General features: G+C 37.4%; 2 protein-coding genes and 1 long non-coding RNA gene across 3 annotated transcripts; all 3 read left to right on the top strand.

Moving 5' to 3' along the window:
• The first annotated feature begins 3,899 nt into the window (after positions 1-3,899).
• On the top strand, positions 3,900-5,995 carry LOC146463360 (uncharacterized). The gene is made up of 2 exons (XM_085084553.1): positions 3,900-4,439; positions 4,982-5,995. Exons 1-2 carry the CDS (start codon positions 4,212-4,214, stop codon positions 5,321-5,323), a joined length of 570 nt encoding a protein of 189 aa, XP_084940679.1. The 5' UTR covers positions 3,900-4,211; the 3' UTR covers positions 5,324-5,995.
• Positions 5,996-13,965: 7,970 nt separating this feature from the next.
• Positions 13,966-20,254, top strand: LOC146463359 (uncharacterized). The gene is made up of 2 exons (XR_014856933.1): positions 13,966-17,661; positions 18,223-20,254. It is a non-coding gene; the product is annotated as an uncharacterized LOC146463359 (long non-coding RNA).
• A 4,656-nt stretch (positions 20,255-24,910) lies between these two features.
• LOC146463358 (uncharacterized) lies at positions 24,911-25,279 on the top strand. The gene has a single exon (XM_085084622.1). It carries the CDS (start codon positions 24,911-24,913, stop codon positions 25,277-25,279), a length of 369 nt encoding a protein of 122 aa, XP_084940748.1.
• Positions 25,280-27,186: the final 1,907 nt, after the last annotated feature.

The following is a 27,186-nucleotide window of genomic DNA, read 5'->3' as shown; positions in this document are numbered from 1 at the left end:
CCCCAAATGCAAGAAATCTAACCCCGAAACGTGAGAATTACTAGCCCCCAAATGTAAAAATTACTAATCCCCAAACGTAAGAATTACTAGCCCCCAAACGTAAGAAAACTAACCCCCAAACGTAAGAATTACTAACCTCAAAATGTAAGAAATCTAACCCCCAAACGTAAGAATTACTAGCCCCCAAACGTAAGAAAACTTACCCGAAAACAAAACAATTACTAACCCCCAAAGGTAAGAAAAACTAACCCCCAAACGTATAAATTACTAGCCCCCAAACGAAAGAAAACTAATCCCTAGACGTAAGAATTACTAACCCCAAAACGTAAAATATCTAACCCTTAATGGTAAGAATTACTAGCCCCCAAACGTAAGAAAACTAACCCGTAGACGTAAAAATTACTACCCCCAAACGTAAGAATTACTAACCCCCAAAGGAAAGAAAACTAACCCCCAAACGTAAGCATTTCTAACCCCAAATTTAAGAAATCAAACCCCCAAACGTAAGAATTACTAACCCCCAAACGTAAGAAATCTAACCCCAAAAGGTAAGAAAACTAACCCCCAAACGTAAGAATTACTAACCACCAAACGTAAGAAATCTAACCCCCAAACGTAAGAATTATTAACCCTTAAATGTAAGAAATCTAACCCCCAAACGTAAGAATTACTAACCTTCAAACGTAAGAATTACTAACCCCCAAAGGTGAGAAAACTAACCCCCAAACGTAAGAATTACTAGCCACCAAACGTAAAAAAACTAACCCCCAAACTTAAGAAATCTAACCCCAAAAGGTAAGAAAACTAACCTCCAAACGTAAGAATTACTAACCCTCAAACGTAACAAATCTAACCCCTAAACGTTAGAATTACTAGCCCCCAAACATAAGAATTCCTAACCCCCAAACGTAAGAATTACTAGCCCCAAAAGGTAAAAATTACTAACCCCCAAACGTAAGAAATCTAACCCTTTAACGTAAGAATAACTAACCCCCAAACGTAAGAATTACTAACCTCAAAACGTAAGATATCTAACATCCAAACGTAAGAATTACTAGCCCCCAAACGTAAGAAAACTAACCCCCAAACGTAAGAATTACTAACCCCCAAAAATAAGAAAACTAACCCTCAAACGTAAGAAATACTAACCCCCAGACGTAAGAATTACTAGCCACCAAACGTAAAAAAACTAACCCCGCAACTTAAATTTACTAACCTCCAAACGTAAGAAATCTAACCCCAAAAGGTAAGAAAACTAACCGCCAAACGTAAGAAATACTACCCCCCAAACGTAAGAAAACTTAGCCCCAAACGTAAGAATAACTAACCCCCAAACGTAAGAATTACTAACCTCAAAACGTAAGAAATCTAACATCCAAACGTAAGAATTACTAGCCCCCAAACGTAAGAAAACTAACCCCCAAACGTAAGAATTACTAACCCCCAAAAATAAGAAAACTAACCCCCAGACGTAAGAATTACTAGCCACCAAACGTAAAAAAACTAACCCCGCAACTTAAATTTACTAACCTCCAAACGTAAGAAATCTAAGCCCAAAAGGTAAGAAAACTAACCGCCAAACGTAAGAAATTTAACTCCCAAACGTTAGAATTACTAACCCCCAAACGTAAGAAATCTAACCCCCACACGTAAGAATTACTAGCTCCCAAACGTAAGAAAACTTACCCGAAAACAAAAGAATTACTAACCCCCAAAGGTAAGAAAAACTAAGCTTCAAACGTAAGAATTACGAAAGGTAAGAAAACTCACCACCAATTGTGAGAATTACTAACCTCCAAACGTAAGAAATGTAACCCCCAAACGTAAGAAATCTAACCCCGAAACGTAAGAATTACTAGCCCCCAAACGTAAAAATTACTAACCCCCAACCGTAAGAAATTTAACCCCAAACGTAAGAATTACTAGCCCCCAAACGTAAGAAAGCAGACCCCCAAACGTAAGAATTACTAACCCCAGAACGTAAGAAATCTAACCCCTAAACGTAAGAAATACTACCCCGCAAACGTAAGAAAACTTAGCCCCAAACGTAAGAATTACTAACCCGCAAACGTAAGAAATCTAACCCCCAAACGTAAGAAAATTACCCCTTAAACGTAACAATTACTAACCCCCAAACGTAAGAAATGTAACTCCGAAACGTAAGATTTACTGACCCCCAAAGGTTAGAAAACTAACCCCCAAGCGTAAGAAATAATAACCCCCAAATGTAAGAATTACTAACCATCAAAGGTAAGAAAACAAACTCTCAAACGTAAGAATTACTAACCCCCAAAAGTAAGTAATCAAGCCCCCAAACGTAAGAATTACTAACCCCAAAAGGTAAGAAAACTAACCCTTAAACGTAAGAATTACTAACCCCCAAAGGTAAGAAATCTAACCTATAAACGTAAGAATTACTAACCTCCAAACGTAAAAAATCTAACCTCCTAACGTAAGAATTACTACCCCTTAAACGTAAGAAATCTAGCCCCTAAGCGTAAGAATTACTAACTCCCATACGTAAGAAAACTAACCCCTAAACGTACAAATTCTAACACTTAAACATAAGAATTACTAAAATCGAAACGTAAGAAATCTAATCCCCAAACGAAAGAATTACAAACCCCCAAACGAAAGAATTACTAACCCCCAAACGTAAGAAATCTAATCCCCAAACGTAAGAATTAGTAACCCCCAAAAGTAAGAACTCTAACCCCCAAACGTAAGAATTTTTAACCCCCAAACGTAAGAAAACTAACCATCAAACGTAAGAAATCTAACCCCTAAACGTAAGAATTGCTAACCATCAAACGTAAGAAAACTAAGCGCCAAACCTAAGAATTACTAAACCTGAAACGTAAGAAATCTTACCCACAAAACGTAAGAATTACTAACCGTTAAAGGTAAGAAAACTAAAATAAATAAAAAATAAAATAAATAACTTTAATAGTAACATCCTCGTGAGGTTTTTCAGGAACTATTTACAAACTATTTCCAATTTATAAAAGCAAAAATGACAATAAAAACTCGAAATCACAATTTATGCTGGTATTTTACTAAAATTTAAAGCTTATGAAGGAAATGTCTGCCTCAATAGTGTGTCTTTCAGGGTGCGTTTGAAAGATGCCAATGAGGCACTTTGCCTAAGTTCATTAAACACGTAATTTTTTAAGTACGCATTTTCTGAAGTAAGTAATTTGGAAAAAAGGGAACTGTGGTATAAGCACGTTTTCCAACAAGATGGAAAAAAATATATCAAGGCTAGTATATCATGTCTATTGAACTGAGTCGCAAAACCCCATCAGCCGTTATTCCTACACAATTGACCACAACGTTGTTTGTTTGACTGAGCTTATTTCAACTGTTTTTCAGTAGTATTCATCTAAGTATCTTTTAACAGCTACTTTGTTAGAACGACAGCGCGGACCTTTCCAACTGCTGTTGGTAAACAGCTAAGTAAAATGAAAAGCAATACACCAACTGTAACACAGGAATAGTTTGTTACGCAAAAAAAACGTTAAATATAATAAAAAATTACTTGTTCTTTCAAAATACTGATATTTTCTCCTTAAAAGAGTCTACAGAAATTTCCATTTACTGCCGAGTTGCGTGGATTATATAGACTAAGCTCTTTGCTAAAGGAAGTCTATAGAAATTTCTATGTACAGTCGAGTTTCGTGGGCAATATAATAAGATATTCTTTGCTAAAAAGAGGCTATAGAAATTTCTATGTACAACCGAGTTTCGTGGACAATATAATAAGATATTCTTTGCTAAAAAAAAGTCTATAGAAATTTCCATGTACAGCCGAGTTTCGTGGACAATATAATAAGATATTCTTTGCTAAAAAAAAGTCTATAGAAATTTCCATGTACAGCCGAGTTTCGTGGACAATATATGCATGTGTACTGAGAACTCTCAAAGACAGATATTACTAGGACCTAGCCAAAATGTCCATCTTAAAGAGATGCCTGATAGATTGAGAGTTGAGAAAAGGAGTAGCTAGGTTTACAGGACAGACTCTAGCTCTAAGAAAACTACAGTCTTTATTTATTTATAACTTATTTAATAAATCCCAGGCAGATACACTTATAAACCCAGATGATGTCCCTGGTTATGTTGTCCCAAATACAGAGAAGCTGGAACTTGGAAAACTGAAGACAGACATTCAGAAATTTTACAAGTCAAGGCTTTTCTTGGAGCAGCATAAGATGGAGTGGAATACACTTTTATCAGATGAAAACACAAGGTGGATTCCAAAAAACAAGGCAGCAACTTGGCCATTGCAGAACATAATTGCCAACAAGGCAAGACTGAGGGAAAAGCAAAAGGGACCAGAGTCAGATGGCAATGGTCTGGGTTTTCTAGGACAGAAACCAGAGGGAGTTCCTGCAGATGTAGATGACATGGTTAGAAGTCAAGTTGCCCCAGTACGGGAGGTAAGGTTTTAGAGATGCATGTTAATTACTTAAGGTTTCTTTTATTTGTCTTACCAGTTATCTCTTACTTCTTTTAAATATAGCCTTAAAAATATATTAAATAGCAACTACCTCATCTGTGTCACCATTTTTACCCTTTATGTTTTTTTACTGTCAAATGTAAGCTGTTGAATGCTCTGGTCTGTTCATTTTAGCACTGCAATATCACCTGTAAAATTGCCTCTATTAAAGACAACACCACTACAATCAGAGAAGGACTTATTGTGTATATCTATTGTGTAGGCACCATGGTTTCTCCCTAGGCATCCCATCCTCACCACTTTGTCTGTAATGTTTTTTCTTCTACTGGTAGTTTGTATAAATTATGTTACAACTTGTGTGGTGAAAGAAATAAACAAACAAATAAATAAATAAAAAAAGAGAGAGAGTAAGAAAGAGTGAGAGAGAGAGATTGCCCAGGTATTAATTTTGATAATCTCTAGTGATGATGATTAAAAATATTTATGATACCACTCAAGGTTTCCTTGTTTATTTGCATGTAGGTATATGGTGGAGCTTATAGACAACCAACACCCGATGTAACAGTAGTTGACAGCTATGAAGCAGTGTTGGCGGGCAGCATCGTAGCTGTCAACCTAGCTGGGAACTATAGGCCACCCCACCTTGCAGAGGTGAAAGAGGTCACTGGTACCACCTTTGTTGTGCAGTGGCTTAAGGGTGGCTACCAATCAAAATGGGAACCTTGGCAAGGCTGGGCATCCAGTGAGATCCCAAAGGAAAGTGTCATCTATTTTGATATTCAATTAGATGAAAATAGAAAACTTAAAAAAGAGGCAGCACAGTATTTGAGAAGAAGGTACAAGGAGTTAGCGGCAAAGAAATAAGATGCACAGCAGATTATACTGTATGTAATTATATTGTAATTTAGAGTATAGTTCTAAAATTGGCATTTGCTCTTTCAACTAAAATTGGTAATGATTGATTTGGTTCAGATTCCCTTTTGTCTTAACAACACTTTCTCAATTCATTTTCAATTAAAGAATTCACCAGTTTAGTTGTTTCTGCAAAATAGCATCTATATATACATAGTAGTGTAAAATGTGCAAAGAGACACAATCATTTTTATCCAAGCGTGTCTATAGAAATTTCTATAGACCTACCAGTGTGGTGGTAAAATGTAAGAGACACCATTATTTTTTTCCAAGCGTGCATATAGAAATTTCCATACGGATCTACCAGTGTGGTGGTAAAATGTAAAGAGACACAATTATTTTTATCCAAGTGTGTCTATAGAAATTTCTATAGACCTACCAGTGTGGTGGTTAAATGTAAAGAGACACAATGATTTTTTTTCCAAGCGTGTCTACGGAAATTTCTATAGATCTACCAGTGTGGTGGTAAAATGTAAGAGACACAATTATTTTTTCCAAGCGAGTCTATAGAAATTTCTATAGATCTACCAGTGTGGTGGTAAAATGTAAAGAGACACAATTATTTTTATCCAAGCGTGTCTACGGAAATTTCTATAGATCTACCAGTGTAGTGGTTAACTCTAAGAAAGTTAATAATTTTTTTCTAAGTGTTTCTACAGAAATTTCCATAGATCTACCAGTGTGGTTGTAAAATGTAAAGAGACAATCATTTTTATCCAAGCGTGTCTATAGAAATTTCTATAGATCTATCAGTGTGGTGGTAAAATGTAAAGAGACACAATTATTTTTTTCCAAGCGTGTCTATAGAAATTTCTATAGATCTACCAGTGTGGTGGTAAAATGTAAAGAGACACAATCATTTTTATCCAAGCGTGTCTATAGAAATTTCTATAGATCTACCAGTGTGGTGGTAAACTGTAAGAAACTTAATAATTTTTTTCCAAGCGTGTCTACAGAAATTTCCATAGATCTACCAGTGTGGTTGTAAAATGTAAAGAGACAATCATTTTTATCCAAGCGTGTCTATAGAAATTTCTATAGATCTATCAGTGTGGTGGTAAAATGTAAAGAGACACAATTATTTTTTTCCAAGCGTGTCTATAGAAATTTCTATAGATCTACCAGTGTGGTGGTAAAATGTAAAGAGACACAATCATTTTTATCCAAGTGTGTCTATAGAAATTTCTATAGATCTACCAGTGTGGTGGTAAACTGTAAGGAACTTAATAATTTTTTTCCAAGCGTGTCTACAGAAATTTCCATAGATCTACCAGTGTGGTGGTAAAATGTAAAGAGACACAATCATTTTTATCCAAGCGTGTCTATAGAAATTTCTATAGATCTACCAGTGTGGTGGTAAACTGTAAGAAACTTAATAATTTTTTTTCCAAGCGTGTCTACAGAAATTTCCATAGATCAACCAGTGTGGTGGTAAAATGTAAAGAGACACAATCATTTTTATCCAAGTGTGTCTATAGAAATTTCCATAGATCTACCAGTGTGGTGGTAAAATGTAAAGAGACACAATCATTTCTATCCAAGCGTGTCTATAGAAATTTCCATAGATCTACCAGTGTGGTGGTAAAATGTAAAGAGACACAATCATTTTTTTCCAAGCGTGTCTATAGAAATTTCTATAGATCTACCAGTGTGGTGGTAAACTGTAAGAAACTTAATAATTTTTTTCCAAGCGTGTCTACAGAAATTTCCATAGATCTACCAGTGTGGTGGTAAAATGTAAAGAGACACAATCATTTCTATCCAAGCGTGTCTATAGAAATTTCTATAGATCTACCAGTGTGGTGGTGAAATGTAAAGAGACACAATCGTTTTTATTCAAGCGTGTCTATAGAAATTCCTCTAGATCTACCAGTGTGCTGGTAAACTGTAAGAAACTTAATAATTTTTTTTCCAAGCGTGTCTACAGAAATTTCCATAGATCTACCAGTGTGGTGGTAAAATGTAAAGAGACACAATCATTTCTATCCAAGCGTGTCTATAGAAATTTCTATAGATCTACCAGTGTGGTGGTGAAATGTAAAGAGACACAAACGTTTTTATTCAAGCGTGTCTATAGAAATTCCTCTAGATCTACCAGTGTGCTGGTAAACTGTAAGAAACTTAATATTTTTTTTCCAAGCGTGTCTATAGAAATTTCCATAGATCTACCAGTGTGGTGGTAAAATGTAAAGAGACACAATTATTTTTTTCCAAGCGTGTCTATAGAAATTTCTATAGATCTACCAGTGTGGTGGTAAAATGTAAGAAACTTAATAATTTTTTTTCCAAGCGTGTCTATAGAAATTTCCATGGATCTACCAGTCAGGTCGTAAAATGTAAAGAGACACAATTATTTTTATCCAAGCGTGTCTATAGAAATTTCTATAGATCTACCAGTGTGGTGGTAAGATGTAAAGAGACAGAATTATTTTTTTCCCAAGCGTGTCTACAGAAATTTCCATAGATCTACCAGCGTGGTGGTAAAATGTAAAGAGACACAATCATTTTTTTCCCAAGCGTGTCTATAGAAATTTCCATAGATCTACCAGTGTGGTGGTAAACTGTAAGAAACTTAATAATTTTTTTCCAAGCGTGTCTACAGAAATTTCCATAGATCTACCAGTGTGGTGGTAAAATGTAAAGAGACACAATCATTTTTATCCAAGTGTGTCTATAGAAATTTCTATAGATCTATCAGTGTAGTGGTTAACTCTAAGAAAGTTAATAATTTTTTTCTAAGCGTTTCTACAGAAATTTCCATAGATCTGCCAGTGTGGTGGTAAAATGTAAAGAGACACAAGCATTTTTATCCAAGCGTGTCTATAGAAATTTCTATAGATCTACCAGTGTGGTGGTAAAATGTAAGAGACACAATTATTTTTATCCAAGCGTGTCTATAGAAATTTCCATAGACCTGTCAGCCAAATGGTAAAATCATGTGGTGATGTAAAACTTGTTATATGCAGGGCGTTTTCAGTTATTCAAGCAAACGTGTACGTCTGTTTATCTTCTTATTAAATGTTACCTCTGTTTAATTTGCCAGTTGTTTTGGTAAAGGATAGATGGTGAGGTGCATAGATAAGCCAATGTACGTGACGGTGGCAAAGAAACACTTGAAAGACTGTGGTACTGACCAAATTAGCCTTACTTCAGAAAATGCGAACTTAAAAAATTACGTGTTATTATGCAAGTTATTCCATATGTAGGCCCCTCTATAGGAAAATGTGCGCTGGCCTATAGCCGTTCTGTATAGCGGAATCTGCAAAGAGTTCCGTGTACGAGTGTTACGAGTATGTATATTTGAGCGCTTGGTAAACTTGCTCGTTAAGTATTGAGGCGCAAGATCGTTCTGACATTTAAAGGTCTAAACGGAGTCTCTATAGAATAATTGTTCTTTAACAGGAAGCCAGTTTAGCTCTCGAAGCAAAGGTGTTACGTGGTCAAACTTCCTAGAGTTTAACCCCAAACGAGAGAATTACTAACTCCCAAACGTTAGAAATTTAACCCTCAAACGTAAAAATTACTAACCCCAAACGTATAAATCTAACCCCCAAACGTAAGAAAGTCATGGGTTAGATTTCTTACGATAAGGGGTTATAAATCATTACGTTTGTTGGTTACCTTTCTTACGTTTGCGGGTTATAAATCCTTACATTTGGGGGTTAGATTTTTTACGTTTCGGGGTTATAAATCCCTACGTTCTGGGGTTAGACTTCTTCCGTTTTGTGGTTAGATTTCTTACGTTTGGGGGTTATAAATCCTTACGGTCTGGGGTTAGATTTCTTTTGTTTAGGGGTTAACTTTCTTATGTTTACCGGTTATAAATCGTTACGTTTAGGGGTTCCTTTTCTTACGCTTGTGGGTTTTAAATCCTTACGTTCGTGGGTTAGATTTCTTACTTTTGTGGGTTAGTTAACCTACGTTTGCGGGTTATAAATCTTTACGTTTTGGGGGCTAGATTTCTTACGTTTGGAGGTCAAATTTTTTACGTTTAGGAGTTATAAATCGTTACGTTCGAAGGTTAGATCTCTTGCGTTTAGGGGTTAAGTTTCTTACGTTTAGGGGTTATAAACGTTACGTTCAGGGGTTAGATTTCTTACGTTTAGGGGTTTTTAATCCTTACGTTCGTGGGGTAGTTTTTTACATTTGCGGGTTATACATCCATACGTTTGGGGGTATTAAACTTTACGTTTGGGGGTTAGATTTCTTACCTTTGCGGGTTATAATTTCTTACGTTTGTAAGTTATATTTCTTACCTTTAAGGGTTAGATTTCTTACGTTTGGGGGTTATAAATCCTTACGTTCTGGGGTTAGATTTCTTCTGTTTTGCGGTTAGATTTCTTACGTTTGGAGGTTATAAATCCTTGCGTTTGGGGGTTAGATTTCTTTTGTTTTGGGGTTAACTTTCTTATATTTACGGGTTATAAATCGTTACGTTCGGGGGTTCGATTTCTTACGTTTGTGGGTTATAAATCCTTACGTTCGTGGGTTAGATTTCTTACGTTTGCGGGTTATACATCCATACGTTTGGAGGTTATTAAACGGTACTTTCGGGGGTTAGATTTCTTTTGTTTGGGGGTTATATATATTTACGTTCGTAAGTTATATTTCTTACGTTTAAGGGTTAGATTTCTTACGTTTGGGGGTTATAAATCGTTACGTTCGTGGGTTAGATTTCTTACGTTTGGGGGTTAGTTCTCTAACGTTTGCGGGTTATAAATCCTTTCCTTTGGGGGTTAGATTTCTTACGTTTGGGGGTTATAATTCCTTAGGTTTGTGGATAAGATTTCTCACGTTTGAGGGTTATAAATCCTTACGTCCGGGGGTTAGATTTCTTACGTTTGGGGATTATAAATCCTTGCGTTCGTGGGTTAGATTTTTTACGTTTGCGAGTTAGTTTTCTTACGTTTGCGGGTTATAAAGCCTTACGTTTGGGGGTTAAGTTTCCTACGTTTGGGGGTTGAATTTCTTACGTTTAAGGGTTATAAATCGTTACTTTCGGGGATTTAATTAGTTACGTTAGGGGGTTAAATTTTTTACGTTTAGGAGTTATAAATCGTTACGTTCGTGGGTTAGATTTCTTATGTTTGCGGGATATAAATCCTTAAGTTTGGCCGGGTCAGACTTCTTACGTTCGCTGGTTATAAATCCTTACGTTCGTGGGTTAGTTTTCTTACGTTTGCGGGTTTTAAATCGTTACGTTTTTGGGGTTAGATTTCCTACGTTCGGGGGCTAGATTTCTTCTGTTTTGAGGTTAGATTTCTTATCTTTAAGGGTTCTGTAAATCGTTTTGGGGTTATAAATCCTTACTTTCGAGGGTTAGATTTCTTACGTTTGGGGGTTAAATTTCTTACCTATAAGGGTTATAAATCGTTACGTTCGGGGGTTCGATTTGTTACGTTTGGGGGTTACCGGTATAAAGCCTAACGTTCGTGGGTTAGATTTCTTACTTCTGCGGGTTAGTTTTCCTACGTATGCGGGTTATAAATCCTTACGTTGGGGAGTTAGATTTCTTACGTTTGGGGGACATAAATCCTTACGTTCCTGGGTTAGATTTCTTACGTTTAGGTTTATAAATCCTTACTTTCGGGGGTTAGATTTCTTACGTTTGGGGGTTATAAATCCTTACGTTTGGGGGTAAGATTTCTTACCTTTGGGGGTTATAAATCCTTACGTTTGGGGGTTAGATTGCTTACGTTTGTGGGTTATAAATTGTTACTTTCGGCGGTTACATTCTTCTACCTTTTGGAGTTATAAATCCTTACGTTCGGGGATTAGATTTCTTGCGTTTGGGGGTTATAAATACTTACGTTCGTGAGTTAGATTTCTTACCTTTGCGAGTTAGTTTTTCTATGTTTGCGGGTTAAAAATCCTTACGTTTGGGGGTTAAATTTCTTACGTTTAGGGGTTATGAATAGTTACTTTGGGGGGCTAGATTTCTTTCTTTTGTTGGTTATAAATCCTTACCTTCGTGGGTTAGATTTCTTACGTTTTTGGGTTATAAATCATTACGTTTGGGTATAAGATTTCTTACGTTTGCGGGTTTTAAATCGTTACGTTTGGGGGTTAGACTGCTTATGTTTAGGGGTTATAAATCGTTATTTTGGGGTTTAGATTTCTTTCGTTTGGGGGTTATAAATCCTTACGCTCTGGGTTTAGATTTCTTTCGTTTGGAGGTTATAAATCCTTACGTTCGGAGGTTAGATTGGTTACGTTTGGGGGTAATATTTCTTATATTTGGGGGTTACGCATCTTTACCTTCGGGGGTTAGATTTCTTTCGTTTAGGGGTTATAAATAGTTACGTTCGGGGGTTACATTTTATTACTTGGGGGGTTATAAAAACTTACCTGGAGGGGTTAGATTTCTTTCTTTTAGGAGTTATATATCCTTACGTTCGAGGGTTATTTTTCTTACGTTTGGGGGTTATAAATCCTTACGTTCGGGAGTTAGATTTCTTACGTTTTGGGGTTATAAATCATTACGTTCGGGGGTTATAAATACTTACGTTTGGGGGTTATATTTGTTACGTTTGTGGGTTATAAATCCTTACCTTCGCGTGTTAGATTTCTTACGTTTGGCGGTTATAAATCTTTACGTTCGGGAGTTAGATTTCTTACGTTTTTGGAGTTAGATTTCTTACGCTTGAGGGTTATAAATCCTTACGTTCGGGGGTTAGATTTCTTACGATTGGGGGTAATAAATCCTTAGGTTCGAGGATTAGATTTCTTACGTTTGGTGGTTATAAATTCTTATATTCGGGTTTTAGGTTCCTTACGTTTTGGTTTATAAATACTTACGTTCGGGGGTTAGATTTCTTACGTTTGGGAATTATAATTCCTTACGTTCGGAGGCGAGATTTCTTACGTTTCGGGGTTAGAAAACCTTACGTGCGGGGGCTAGATTTCTTACGTTTGGGGGTTCTAAATCCTTACGTTCGATGATTTGATTTCTTACGTTTGGGGGTTAGATTTCTTACGTTTTGGGTTTATAAATCCTTACGTTCTGGGGTTAGATTTCTTACGTTTGGGGGTTATATTTTGTTACGTTTGGGGGAGATAAATCCTTACGTTCCTGGGTTAGATTTCTTACGTTTGGGGTTTATAAATTTTTACTTTCGGGGGGTAGATTTCTTACGTTTGAGGATTATAAATCCTTCCGTTCGGGGGTTAGATTTCTTTCGTTTGGGGGTTGTAAATCCTTCCGTTTGGGGGTTAGATTTCTTACGTTTCGGGGTATAAATCCTTACGCTTGGGAGTTAGATTTCTACGTTTGGGGGTTATAAAAAGTTACATTCTGGGGTTAGATTTCTTACGTTTGGAAGTTATAAATCCTTACGTTCTGGGGTTAGATTTCTTATGTTTGCGGGTTTTAAATCCTTACGTTCTGGGGTTTGATTCCTAACGTTTAGGGGTTAGCTTTCTTACGTTTGTGGGTTATAAATCCTTACGTTCGAGGGTTAGATTTGTTTCGTTTGGGGGTTTTTGAATCCTCACATCCGGGGGTTAGATTTCTTACGGTTGGGAGTTATAAATCCTTACGATCGAGGGTTAGATTTTTTACCTTTGGGGGTTATAAATCCTTACGTTCGTGGGTTAGATTTCTTACGTTTGGGGGTTATAAATCCTTACGTTCTGGAGTTAGATTTTATACGTTTCCGGGATAGATTTCTTACGTTTGTAGGTTATAAATCCTTACATTTGGAGGTTAGATTTCTTACGTTTGGGGGTTATAAATCCTTACGTACGGGGGTTAGATTTCTTATGTTTCCGTGTGATAAATCCTTACGTTCGGGGTTTAAATTTCTTTTTTTGGGGGGGTTAGATTTTTTACGTTTGGGGGTTATAAATTTTTACGTTCGGGTGTTAGATTTCTCTCGTTTGGGGATTATAAATCCTTAAGTTCGGGCGTTAGATTTCTTATCTGTGAGGGTTATAAATGCTTACTTTCCGGGGCTAGATTTCTTACGTTTGGGGGTTATAAATCCTTACGTTCGGGTGTTAGTTTTTTTTATTTTTTGGAGTTATAAATCCTTTTGTGCAGGGGTTAGATTTCTTACGTTTGGGGGTTATAAATCCTTACGTTCGGGTGTTAGTTTTTTTTATTTTTTGGAGTTATAAATCCTTTTGTGCAGGGGTTAGATTTCTTACGTTTGGGGGTTACAAATCCTTACGTTCGTGGGTTAAATTTTTTACGTTTGCCGGGGGTTATAAATCCTTACGTTCGGGGTTTAGATTTCTTACGTTTTGTGGTTAGATTTCTTACGTTTAGGGTTAGGTTTTTTACGTTTTGGGGTTAGGTTTCTTATGTTTGGGGGTTATGTTAGAAATTAAACTATGAGCATAAATTAGCATAATTACGAGTGAGTGGCGGGAAGAGGCCACGTGAGAAGAACATGCCTTCGAGTTGTGATGTTATCGTCGGATCGATAAAGTTTTGAGTGTAGAGTGTAGAATCTGTTGTTAGATCAACGTTACAGAACTGAAACAGCCTGAGTGAAGCGTAATTACGAAGAAAATTGTGAAGAAGTCATTATTTATCTTGAGTGGAATTAAATTCTTAAAAACCTTTTATTACATGGTCCTTCAAGCCGGATAAGCAGCCAGAACAACGAGTGAAGACAAACAACAAACAACTACTAATCGCCGAAGGACTGCATTGAAAAGCCAAGGTTTCCTTAGCGGAGAGTTTAGAAACATCATGAACGTCGAAAAGGCCAGGAATATTCGAGAGGCTCACGAGGCGTTTGTGTACAAAACGATGGAGAATGCGGAGAAGATCTTAACAGATGGCGGGGAAGATTTATCGTCGTCCGAGGCAAAGTTAACTGCGTTGAAGAATTTGCTGGCAGAAAAAATGGAAACCATAAAAAAGGTGGATGAAGCGATACTGGAGAACACTAAAAAAAAAGCAACTGGAGAAAGAAATAGAAGATTCTGGTGAGTTTTGTCAGCATGTTTACAGTATTTTGCCGAAAATTGACTTTAGATTAGAACATTCTGAACATCCCAAACATGGCGGACACGCACAGACTCCGGTGGCAATTCAGGGAAATTGTAATTCTAAAAATGCTGAAAGCGCGAAAGTGAAACTACCTAAACTCGAGCTCAATTAATTTTCGGGAAATTATCAAGAATGGCAGAGTTTTTGGTACACATTTCGGTCCGCTGTAGATGGAATTCCTAGTATTTCGCCCATCGAAAGGTTCACTTATCTGAAGAGTTGTGTGACAAGTAATGCTGAATCCGTAATTGCTGGACTAAGTCTGACTGCAGACAATTACAAGGTAGCCATCGAAATTCTCAAGGACCGATTTGGTAAACCACAGTTGTTAATATCAAATTATATGGATGCCTTATTGAAACTTCCATCTGTCAATTCAGTACACGAAACAAAGAAATTGCGTGAATTGTATGACAAGATTGAAATCAACATTCGAGGTTTGAATGCGTTAGGCGTTGAATCACAGTCTTTTGGGAATTTACTGGTCCCTATCGTAATGGAGAAAATCGCCTCAGAGTTTAGATTGATTGTAAGCCGCAAGTTTGGCAGTGAAGGAACATGGAATCTTGATGCCTTTTTGAATGCATTGAAAACTGAGTTGGAAGCTAGAGAAAGATGTACTGCAATGAAAACAAGTGGACCAAATATTAATACTTCAAAGTTCGAACAGTATAAGACAAGAAGCAAACAGCCCTATTCTGCCTCTGCGCTTTACACAGGTAGCGAAGAAAGTATTCCTTGCTGTGCCTTTTGTAAGAAGAATCATAAGTCCATTAACTGCATGACTGTCACTGAACCGAAGACTAGAAGAACAATGCTGAGACGAAATGGCAGGTGCTTTGTGTGCTTGAAGAGTGGTCATATCTCTGCAAATTGCCCATCAAGGGCAAAATGCTTTAACTGTGAAGGTAGACACCATGTGACCATTTGTGAAAAAACAAATAACACTGTAACATCCAGGAATTCGGGTTCGGAGGGAGCAACACCACATAGATCTGAACCACCTCAAGATACGAGCGGAGATACAGGAGCTTCAACAATGCACATTAGCAATAATGTCAACTCTGTGCTGTTGCAGAAAGCCCAAGCCTTTGTTTGTAGACCAGATAACCAGGAAATTGGAGTGAATGCCCATATGATATTTGACTCCTGTAGCCAGAGATCTTACATAACCAGCATGACAAGAGAGCAGTTGAAACTGACAACTGTGGGTAAGGAAACCCTTTTAATCAAAACATTTGGAGATGACTCAGCTTCCATCAAGGAATGTGATGTTGTGCAGTTGTGTGTCAGAACATTAGATTGATTGAATGTCTATGTTACATCATATGTTGTACCAGTGATTTGCAGCCCAGTGTCAAATCAACAAACTCAAGACACATTGAAAGGCTACCCTTACCTACAAGGTCTACAATTTGCATGTGGAACAAGTGATTCTGTTAGTGTTGACGTGCTGATAGGAGCAGATTACTACTGGTCCTTCTTTACTGGAAACATTATTAAGAGAGATCCCTCCGGACCTGTAGCCCTCGAAACCAAGTTGGGTTGGGTGTTATCAGGCCCAGCTGTGTGCCCAACATCGACAAAGTCATGCACAGTGAATTTGAGTTCAACACACGTGTTAAAGATAGAGTCGACATAGATAAGTGACATGAAAGATGATCTTCAGAAATTAATTCTGGGACTTAGAAACTTTGGGGATAAAGGAAAGAGAAGCGTCTGTCTATGACAAGTTCTCTCACGTGACATCAGGTTCACTGGGGAGAGATACGAGGGCAAGTTACCCTTCAAGGATAACCATCCGATGCTACCAGACAATTACTCAGCTACATCACGTAGACTGACAACAACAATCAAAAAGCTAAAGGACCAGCCGGAAATTTTGAAGCAATATGATCAGTTAGTCAGGGAGCAATTGCAGGGTGCTGTAGTTGAATTGGTGCCACAGGATCAAATCCCACAGCCTGGAAGTGTTCATTATCTCCCACATAGAGCAGTTGTGACTTGACAGAGATACAACTAAGGTCAGAGTTGTTTATGATGCCTCATCCAAGGTGTTTGGATCAAGTTTAAATGACTGTCTGCACATTGGACCCTCTCTGAATCCTTATTTATTTGACATCTTGTTAAGATTTAGAGTCCATGAAGTTGCCTTAACTGCAGATATTGAGAAGGCATTTTTGAACATTAAGATTCATCCTGAACACAGAGACTTTCTCAGATTTTTGTGGATTGATGATCTGGACAAGGAAAGTCCAGAGGTTATGGTGATGCGTTTTGCACGAGTGGTTTTTGGAGTGAACTCGAGTCCTTTCATTCTGAATGCCACAATCCGACACCATTTGAAGACTTTGACAAGAGTGATTATGGCAAGCCAAATGTAGCAATATTCAATATCACTATATTCATTTAATTTAATCCTTATATTTATTTAATATTTTTATATTGATTCAATTTAATCCTCCAAATTTCATTCAATTCATTTTACCAAAAAGTTTTCATTCAATTTAATTTTTTTTACTTATTCAATTCAATCCGTTCGTATGCATTCAATTTATTCGTGCAATATTTATTCAATTCAATCCGTTCATATTCATTCAATTCAATCCAAATGTATCCATTCAATTCAATCCGTTCATATTCATTCAATTTCTCCGGGTATATCCATTCATTTCAATCCGTTCATATTTATTCAATTTCTCCGGGTATATCCATTCAATTCAATCCGTTCAGGCATATTCATTCAATTCAATCGGTACATATCCATTCAATTCAATCCGTGCATACTCATTCAATGTTCGCACTCATTCATTCAATCTTGGGGACTGATACGAGAAATGAAATCCGCGGAGTACTGGATATTACTCGAATTCTAGAACAAAGATGGCGGAATCAGAGGATTCAGAGATCAAGAATTTCTTTCAGCATGTTTTAAACAGGATAGAGGTTTTAACTCATGTAGATCTCCTGTAGAGAACAGTAAGATTAACAGGTCAGTTAGCAGACAGTCACAGACGAAACTGAGTTAAAATGCTAGAATATTTAGTCTCTCGCTGGACAATTATGCGTCGAGTGCATTTTTTGGACTCGAGCATCTATCTCTGTTCAGTAGCATCACCAATGAATCGAACAAATGGACGATATTCATATAATACGTGATCCATTTCGCGTCATGGGTCAACCACGGGCGAGCCTTATTTGCGAGGAGAGAGCAATGGGATACACAAATGCAGAGAAGGTGGATCAGAGAGAGCCTAAACAGAGTGGATCCAATGAACACAGCTTTGAGGTGGGGTGCTTTAGTTTTTCGAAGAGTATACTTTGTCCCTTAGCCAAACTTGGGGCAGTTCGGATGGCCATCAGTCACTGATTCGTTGCCCAGGATTGAGTCTCCCTCGCAGCCGTTCTGTTTCTTGTCACGCAACGCTTCTCCACTGTGGGGAGGAGCTTTGCGTGACGAGATACAGAACGGCTGCGGGAAAGTCTATTGGGGATTTTGCATCGATGGTTATTCAAGGAGAATAATTTTCCTTCATTGCAGCACAAATAACCTTGCTTCCACTGTTCCCAGTCTCTTTGAAAGTGCTGTAGAACGAGATGGTGGACTGTGGCCTTCCCGCATTACAGTAGTGGTGTGGAGAACATCTCAGTATGTAATGCAATGGTAACAGTTCGTGGTGAGGGTAGAGGTAGTTTTACAGCTGGTTCATCGACAAGAAACCAGAGAATCGAAAGGTTCTGGAGGGATGTTTTCAGATGCTTTTTTCACGTGTTTTATTACATGTTTTATGCAATGGAACAAAGTGGACTTTTGGATTTAGAAAACCCCATTCGCTTGTTTACCTTACAGCATGTCTACTCAGCAAGGATAAATAGTGCTTTACGTGAATGGTTGATCTCTTTCAATGACCATCCTGTCCAAACAGGACACAATTGGACCCCAGATCAGATGTAGTTGAATGGAATGATGAATCCACACAATCCGCTTGCTAATAGCAGGACTGATGATGAAACCGAGGACAAAGTTTTATGGAGAAGATCTGGAAGGACCAATGTCTCTAGAAGAATCCAACAACAATGTTGAGGTATTTCCTGCTCAGCTGTCCAACGTCAACACTGACGACCTGACGGCCGAGTTAGCAAATGTTGTTGATCCTTTGGAAGAGTCTTCTTGTTTTGGTGTAGAAGTTATGCTCAAGCTCTTGAAATTGTGGTGCAGAAATTAAAGCAATATAACTAGTAAACGAGAGTAAATGCCAGTGAAAATTTGGGCCAGTAATGGAACAATAAAAAAATTGCCAGTAATAATAGTAAATAATTTTACTTAAGGAGGTTTGTAATGGTTTTTCATTGTCGTAGTGTTTGTGAAATGATGAAAGATTACCAAAAATTGTTATTTGATCATGTGGAGACACTATAAACAACTTTGTAACTAAATTGTTGGGCATACTTTAAGGTTAGTTCTGACGTCATCGCGCTTAACATGGCAACAGCTCTACAATAAGGACCCCTGAATTTCAGTTTTTGCAAATTATCTCAAAAACTAACGCGATCACCTACTGAAAGCACCATACATTCTTTAACTCCTCTGATCACATGACAGAAAGTTATCCAGTAGATCGTGCGTATTTCAAAAAAGAACATTTTTTTTCACCTACAGAAATTTTACTGGATAACTTTCTCCCAAACTTTCCTATTGTAGTGGCACACTGAATGTTGTATGCATGCAAAAAATCAAAATAGGTCACCGCGGAAATTTTCAGATAAAAATAATTTTTTCCTGTAGCTTTTATTTCCGGCTGCCGCGACTTTACTCTCTATTTCCACTTCCGGTGTTCTACGCACATTTTGATTTATTCCGCTGATGTGTGCATCTTAGTTTTGGCGTAGGTAGGTCGCGCAATGACGTGGTTAAAAATCCTTTCGAGTCTCCTTACGGAGTGTTTCACTGATTTGAGGTTCCAGGGCAGAAAAACCTTATTAAAACACAAGACCAGAGGCAAAACACAAGTCCTTGATGTAAGTTTTCAAAAGTACAGAATTGGAGAATTGAGTACAATTTAATGATTTCGTTTTGCCCTTTTTAATCAGTTTCTCTGATTAAAAAGGGAAGAAAATCTCAAATAAATGAAAGTAATTTCGATTTCACCCCAAGATCGTTTGTTGGTACTTCGCAATTTACATATTTAAATAAAAAAAACAAACAAGAAAAAAAAAAGAAAAAAGAAAATGCCAACCGGTGGCAATTGTCACTGAAGTTAGAACAGAGCAATTTCCACAATGCGTGTCAAATGAAACCCTTGTAACCATATGTTACGTTCACATGCGTGACAGTTAACTAGTTACATTTTGTTTATTATCATGTGTACAAGGTCCGAGTTCTTTATTTTAAACAAGTATCCAATTTCGTATTCTCTTACAAGCAGTTTTTCGTTTCGCGTTGTGGTGCTATCACCATTCACGTAATTCATTTTATTTGACGTTGTTGTGCCCTTCAAGGTCATCGGCACATTGGAACCGATATGGAAGTCTCTTCACTGTTATATATATATATATATATTTTTGTAAAAGTTTGAATTTAGCAACACTTGCTTAGTTTTAGATGTATTCAGTCTTTGATCTTAATATGCTTTGTCGGCAGGTTGTACCGTGTCCTAAATTGAACCGTTCACGGTTTTTTAGATTTTACTTTAATTTCTACCTGATTCCCACTAGCATTTCCCTTATGATTGTTTATGGCCTGGGCAATTTCTTAATGTTTTCTATTCATAAATGTATGTTTCGCCAAGTTTTTAATTTCCTTATCGATTAGAAAACTGATTAAATAATGTAGACCAATAAACCTTGTGGATAAATCGTCGTCCTCGTCTGGTGCAGCTTTGTTTAGGTACATGTACACCATTTATCAAATAATTTATTTACTCGTTTATTGAAACTACTCATGTTTGAATGGCTGCTTTGTACAGGGCTCTGCTTTAAGAAGCGATTAAAGGTGATGCAATTTAATTACACTGCATATCCTTAGTAGTACTGCGCATGTAAACTTCCTTTCCTCATTGGTGCGTGCACACTTTGCAAACATGGCAGAAAAACTAACTTACCCATCATGATGATCACCGGAGTAACCACGCAAGAAATGCTTTGAGTAAATAGATGTTGTGCATCAACGCCAGAAGAATTATATTTTCTTGCTTCTAACGTTCCATGCTTTATACCGTTTTTATTCGATAAACCGCCCACCTTCGAATAAGCGCCCACCCTGAATGGCAACAACTTAATAAGCACCCACCCTGAAATCCCGAGCGACCGCAACGGAGGTAACAGGTTAGGGTTAGGGTTAGGGTGAAGCCGGGCCTTCTCAACTCCTCTAGTACTTCGGGAGGAATATGAACCGATGGTCTGCCTGGGCCTCCATTCTTTACCATTTCACGAGGAACAGACGTAACTCCTGAGATTCTCTTGATGCACTGCTTTCAAACTGTTGGCGAAAATTCTCAAGTAATTCGGAAAACACTATTCTTAGATCGTCCAACTGAACTGAACTGTCTGCTAACTGACCTGTTAATCTTACTGTTCTCTACAGGAGATCTACATGAGTTAAAACCTCTATCCTGTTTAAAACATGCTGAAAGAAATTCTTGATCTCTGAATCCTCTGATTCCGCCATCTTTGTTCTAGAATTCGAGTAATATCCAGTACTCCGCGGATTTCATTTCTCGTATCAGTCCCCAAGATTGAATGAATGAGTGCGAACATTGAATGAATATGCACGGATTGAATTGAATGGATATGTACCGATTGAATTGAATGAATATGCCTGAACGGATTGAATTGAATGGATATACCCGGAGAAATTGAATGAATATGAACGTATTGAAATGAATGGATATACCCGGAGAAATTGAATGAATATGAACGGATTGAATTGAATGGATACATACGGATTGAATCGAATGAATATGTACGGATTGAATTGAATAAATATTGCACGAATAAATTGAATACATACGAACGGATTGAATTGAATAAGTAAAAAAAAATTAAATTGAATGAAAACTTTTTGGTAAAATGAATTGAATGAAATTTGAAGGATTAAATTGAATCAATATAAAAATATTAAATAAATATAAGGATTAAATTAAATGAAAATAGTGATATTGAATATTGCTACATTTGGCTTGCCATAAGTGATGAATACGGTGTTAAAGAAGAAGATGAAAGCTTCTCCAAGTCAGTTTTTAAGCTAATCATATACATACAAAAATTTCTGCAATGTGATTAGTGAAGAGCGTCTTAATTTATCCTAAATGTAGTGCAGAAATGTGAAATTGAGTGCAGAAAGTTGAAATTAGTGCAACAAAGGTGAAATTAAAATGATTGACAGGTATGCAAATTTGCAAATCGGCTGTCTCGAAACAAAATGGCGAACAGGTTTGAAGAGAGTAGCAGCATTTAGCATAGACTTTCTCAAAGTCGCTCGCTTGCTTCTCTTTGAATGGACCTGGCGCGAGCGACTTTTATCACTTGCAGCGCGACAAATTTACAGGAGGAATTTTCCTCCTGTAGCATTATCCAATCAGAACCAGCAATATGAAATTACACGTCAATCAAGCCAGATCATAACCAGATCACGCGCAAAGCTGTTCGAACATACAACACTATCTTCGATAGCGATTGTTATTTCGGTCTACGACCAAGAACTTCTAAATTCCTCGCACTGATTACATTTTCATTTAACGACGCAATTCGTGTATGGGTTGCAAAAAGCAACGTACAGAGATGTCCGCGAACATCAGCGCAAAGTAATCGAAAGTCACTGTTGTGGAAAGGACGTGTTTTTATCGGCGCCTACAGGATGATCGGGAAAAATAGCTTGACCTTGGAGTTGGCCCCATTCGTTTTCGACTTTCTACGTCACGGCGAAAGAACAGAGGTTATGTCCGTTTGCCTGGTTCCGGTTAAACGGACATCAACATCAAGAGGCGATCGATCGGTATTTAATGAGTGTTTTGATAATAACGAGATAAGCCTCAACCTTGTTCGATATATATCAAGCATTTTTCGGCCGTTAACTTGTTCGGTTCTTATATACCGATACGGATTCGGCCGTTATCCCAAACGAGTTAACGGCCGAATTTCGTTCGGTATATAATAGGAAACCCATTAGAGCCGATACATTTTAAGTTGTTTTCCAGGTTTTCCCGTCAAGACAGCACTCTGCATGTCATGCTGTGTAGTGCTTTCATTTTAAAATTTATTATTGCAGTAGCAGCGCTAGCAGTAGCCGGTATTATTATTATTATTATTATTATTATTATTATTATTATTATTATTATTATTATTATTACTCGCACATTCGAAGTAAAGCATTTTAAAAATCTTCGCGAAGCGAATCGACATAATTTCTGCAGTCATCAAAATGTAAACAAAATCTTCGCAGCAACAGTGTGTTGTACGATACAGTCGTTTCGCGGGGCTGATAAAGAAAATGACTTGTCCTTTCACTGTTCAAATGCGTTGTCAACGTTTGAAAAATGTTTTGCAAATGCGTTGGCCCAATTTTTAAATGACTTTCAACGTATTTCGGTTTCGTTCGGAAACATTCCCAACGTTTTAAAACGCATTGAGAAAGTTTTCCAATGCAATTGTCGGCGTTTCCAAAGATGTGTTGAAATGACTGAAATGACAAGAATGCATTGAGTTGACAGTTTGACAACTTCGCACCCTGAAAAGTTCGCGCCAAAATGACGTCACTTGATTCGATTTCCTTGTAAGCAAGTCTACATTTAGCATTTCTATTCGAAGTTTAAAGGAAAATGCAAAGAAACTCAACAAAGCAAAAATAACAAGCTAAAAGTTTGAAGGCCTTGGACAGCACAAAAGGGCTACGACCAAAATATTGCAAACTATGAACCGGAGGCACTTAACAAAATTCTCGAGGATTTCACGCAGCAGTGCGTAAAAACGACGCGAAGGACTTTACAAGCATGACGATCTTTGCACTGCAATTGAACTTTACTTAAAAAGGCAAAGGTTACAAACACAGTCAAGGTCGAAGGAAGTTCTTGAAGGTTTATTAAAAAGCTCGGCTACTGCGACAACAAGGTAAGTTAAAGTCAAGCGACCGAACAAGTCTCAGAAGTCTGACAAACACTGAATTAAATGAGCTGTGGAAAAACAAAAGGCTTTGAAGCACTAGTCCTGGTACAAACGGTTTGGTGGCTTCTGGTTCAATATTTTGGCCTGGAGCATCATGTTGAAGATTTCCATGTCGGCTTGGACGAAAACAAACATTGGATTCATTGAGAACCAGACTAAAACACGCCAGTCTGAACCCGAGCTCCTAAAATTAAAATCCAGTCAGTTCGAAAACGTGCCGTGGACGGTGATTGATTTCAGACTTTTTTTTGCTTAGAATTTTGCTTTGTCAGTTTGAAACCTTGCTCTTTTTAGAGAGATGGTATTTTAGTTTTCCGTAAGTATGAACATATATGTCAATCAAGCTTGTCATTTTTGAAACCAATCTAAGACATGTGGGCGGAGCATTTAAGCTGACGGACAAGAAATAAACAAAAGCTCATTTGAAAGTTTTGTATGTATATTATTACAGCGGTTACCAATAACATGCGACTTACGGCCTTCAAAAGAGTCGGATAAAGTTGCGTTTTGGTGGACGTCAATCAAAGAAAAGCCGTTGAAATTATTTTGAATTTTCACAAGATTCCAAGGTTACCCTGCAAGAAACTAAGAATTTTACCTCGCTAAGAGAAGGTAAACTTTATTTAAATTCGTTCTCCAGCCAGATCAAGCGCAAATAAAAGGTATTTTTGAATTAAAAATTTCGATTTTCACTGCACGTGATAATTTGCTCACTTGCACTCATCGCTGATTTCAATTGTCAGGCGTAGCGATTTTAAATGTTTCATAAAAAAATACGGCTTCGTCCAAACAATGCGCATTTTTTAGATAACCCGTCTTGGAAATTAACTTTCATAAAGTTTACCATCCGTCAGCGGATAAAACTGTAAATTTCTTCGTTCTGTTGCCTTGAAATGTTCTCAGAATTTAAAACAATTTCAACGGCTTTTCTATGATTGACGTCCACCAAAACGCAACTTTATCGGAGTCTTTTAAAGGCGTAAGGTCGCGTGTTATTGGTAATCGCTGTAGCAAGTAATCACATGATTTCTCTCGTGCAATTTGGAATAAATATGCACTTGTAAAATTTTAAAACACCACAAATTGCACTCGCCCAGCGGGCTCGTGCAATGTTGTTAGCCTTTTAAAATTTTACTCGTGCATATTTATTCCAAATTGCACTCGGAATCATGTGATTACCTATACAAAGTACAGAGAAAGAACAAAAGGTTCTGGGAGTGCTTTGGAACCCTACCCAAGATGAACGGATTTATGATCTAATCAAGACATTGGGGGATGTAGATGCTCAACCAGCAACAAGACGATCGATTCTTAATACAACTACAAAATTTTTTAACCCCTTGGGATTAATAGCTCCTATCATCCTTCAATTTAAGATCATGTTTCAGAAACTTTGCAAGGATGGGAGAGACTGGGACGAGTTGCTTGACACTGACCTCCACCACCAAAGGCAGACAATTTTGTTGGATCTGAGACAGGCTGGAAGAGTCAGCTTCAAGAGATGTTATGCTGAAGGTTTGAATGGGGATAAGGTCAAGTCAGTCCAACTTCACTGTTTTACTGATGCATCGGAAAGGGCTTGTGGAGCTGCAGTCTACATGAGAGTGGAATATGAGTCGAAAGTGGAATGCCAGATAATATCTTCGAAGACTAGAGCTGCTCCATTGGCTAAGCAAACTATCCCTCGTCTAGAGTTGTTGTCGAACCTAGCTGCGTCCAGATTGTTAAAGAGTGTGAGTCAGGCTTAAGAGTGCCTGACTGTAACTTTCGAGAATCGCTGGCCAAGCTTGAAAAATCGAAACTCCTGATAATTTGCCTGAAGTTTACTTTTTGGGAACTATCTTCGAAAATATTATTTGAATGTTCTGGAAATTTATAGTTTTCGAGAATTTTGGAGAAAACGAAATTACGGGTTTTGCCTCATTAATTATGCAAAAATCTCACTCAAAATTAGCCAAGTTCAATACGCTTGCGTTGAAACAGTACGGAACGCTAGAAAACGAGGTCGATTTGAGTAAGAGCATTACTCACCTGCTTTCTACCAATGGGACCTATGTAAACTTTTGTAGAACTTTGGAGGGTCTTATGGCTCTTTTAAAAATTGACATTTTGAGGACTTCGCGATGAGGTGAAAATTGAGTACGTTTGAAGGTTTAAAATGCATCTTGGTATGTCAGATATCGACTCGAGAGGAACATTGCGATGAAGCTTGGGTCTTCGTCTTTAATAATACGAAATAAAAAATCTGGGCAATCAATGCACGCGCTGACGAAAACCAAAGGTAGTGAGGCTTCGTTAACAAATTTGCATAATTCGCAACTGTTGAGAAAATGCTATGTTGTGGTGACTCGGTGAAAACATTTACCCAAGCTATCTTCAAATGGTCATTTTATCTCATATTGCATTTGTCTGTTTCTTTGCTTGCTTAATAACGTGGTAGAAAAGGTCTGGACAAAAAAAAGTGTGTGATCAGAAAAGAAAATATTCGCCAAATTGTGGTAGGAAAAATTTGCATAATGCAAATCTCCCATTAATTTTTCTGCAAAGGAATCTGGTTGGGAAGGTTTCGTTAAGAGTCTATTTGAGCGAAACCCTCCATATAAAAGAAGTCAAAACAACGTTTAATAATCCGATTTTAACAAATAATTGTCGAATCTTAACCTTTAAATAATAGTGCCAAAGTGATGCTCGCTATTGCGTTACCTGCGTCACGTCAATAGCTGTCGATATTGCCCTCAAACTAACTTGTGCGGAAACACACAGGTTTTGAAGCTCTGATATTTCAGACCAGTAATTACGTTAAAATATGGCGTGCCGGCTGACATTGTTTTTCAGTCTCTTGCGAAGGTACAGTATCAAACAGCACGAACAGAGAGGGTTTCTTTTTTTACTGACCCACTTCTGGGTGATTATTGTTTGGAAGGCCACCGAGAAAGGTTGGACAAGCTATTTGAAAAAGCATTCCAGTAAACAAACTTGATTTAATTAATAATATTCACTTTGACCGACTCTATGTCTATATAATTAAACTTTCTCACTTATTTGACAAGTGGGTATTTTTTAAACGTGATTCCAGTGTCACTTGAACGTTTAATTTTTTGCAAAACCGCTTATATGCCAGTAAATAAAGGTCTTTTTTCTAGTTGTTGTAAATGGCAATTTTGCAGCACAAGTTCGTTTGTGGGTAATATCGACAGCTATTGACGTGACGCAGGTAACGCAATAGCGAGCATCAGTTTGGCACTATATAATTTTAAAGGTTAAGATTCGACAATTATTTGTTGAAATCGGATTATTAAACGTGGTTTTGACTCCTTTTTTAATAGACTCCTAACGAAACATTCCCAATTAGATTCCTTTGCAGAAAGATTTATTGGGAGATTTGCATTATGCAAATTTCCCACCACAATTTAGCGAATATTTTCTTTTCCGATCACACACATTTTTTTTTTGTCCAGATCTTTTCTACCACGTTATTAAACAAGAAAGAGAAACAGGCAAATGCAATATGAGATAAAATGACCATTTGTAGATAGCTTGGGTAAATGTTTTCATCGAGTCGCCGCAACCACTCTTCTATTACGCTCGAGTGAACGTTCAACGCCGAACCCTTCAACAGTTGCAAATTATGCAAATTTGTTAACGAAGCCTCACT

This window comes from Pavona decussata, unplaced genomic scaffold (assembly GCF_977016875.1).
Source record: "Pavona decussata unplaced genomic scaffold, jaPavDecu1.1 SCAFFOLD_179, whole genome shotgun sequence".
NCBI classification, from domain to species: Eukaryota; Metazoa; Cnidaria; class Anthozoa; order Scleractinia; family Agariciidae; genus Pavona; species Pavona decussata.
The sequence above is the reverse complement of the archived record's forward strand: the minus strand, read 5'-3'. Positions and strand labels throughout refer to the sequence as shown.

Bases quoted from the DNA above. Each gene is read 5' to 3' on its own strand.
- LOC146463360 (XM_085084553.1), top strand. From the start codon at position 4,212: ATGGAGTGGAATACACTTTTATCAGATGAAAACACAAGGTGGATTCCA. The intron at 4,440-4,981 runs GTAAGGTTTTAG...ATTTGCATGTAG, and splicing joins AAGTTGCCCCAGTACGGGAG to GTATATGGTGGAGCTTATAG.
- LOC146463358 (XM_085084622.1), top strand. From the start codon at position 24,911: ATGTTTCAGAAACTTTGCAAGGATGGGAGAGACTGGGACGAGTTGCTT.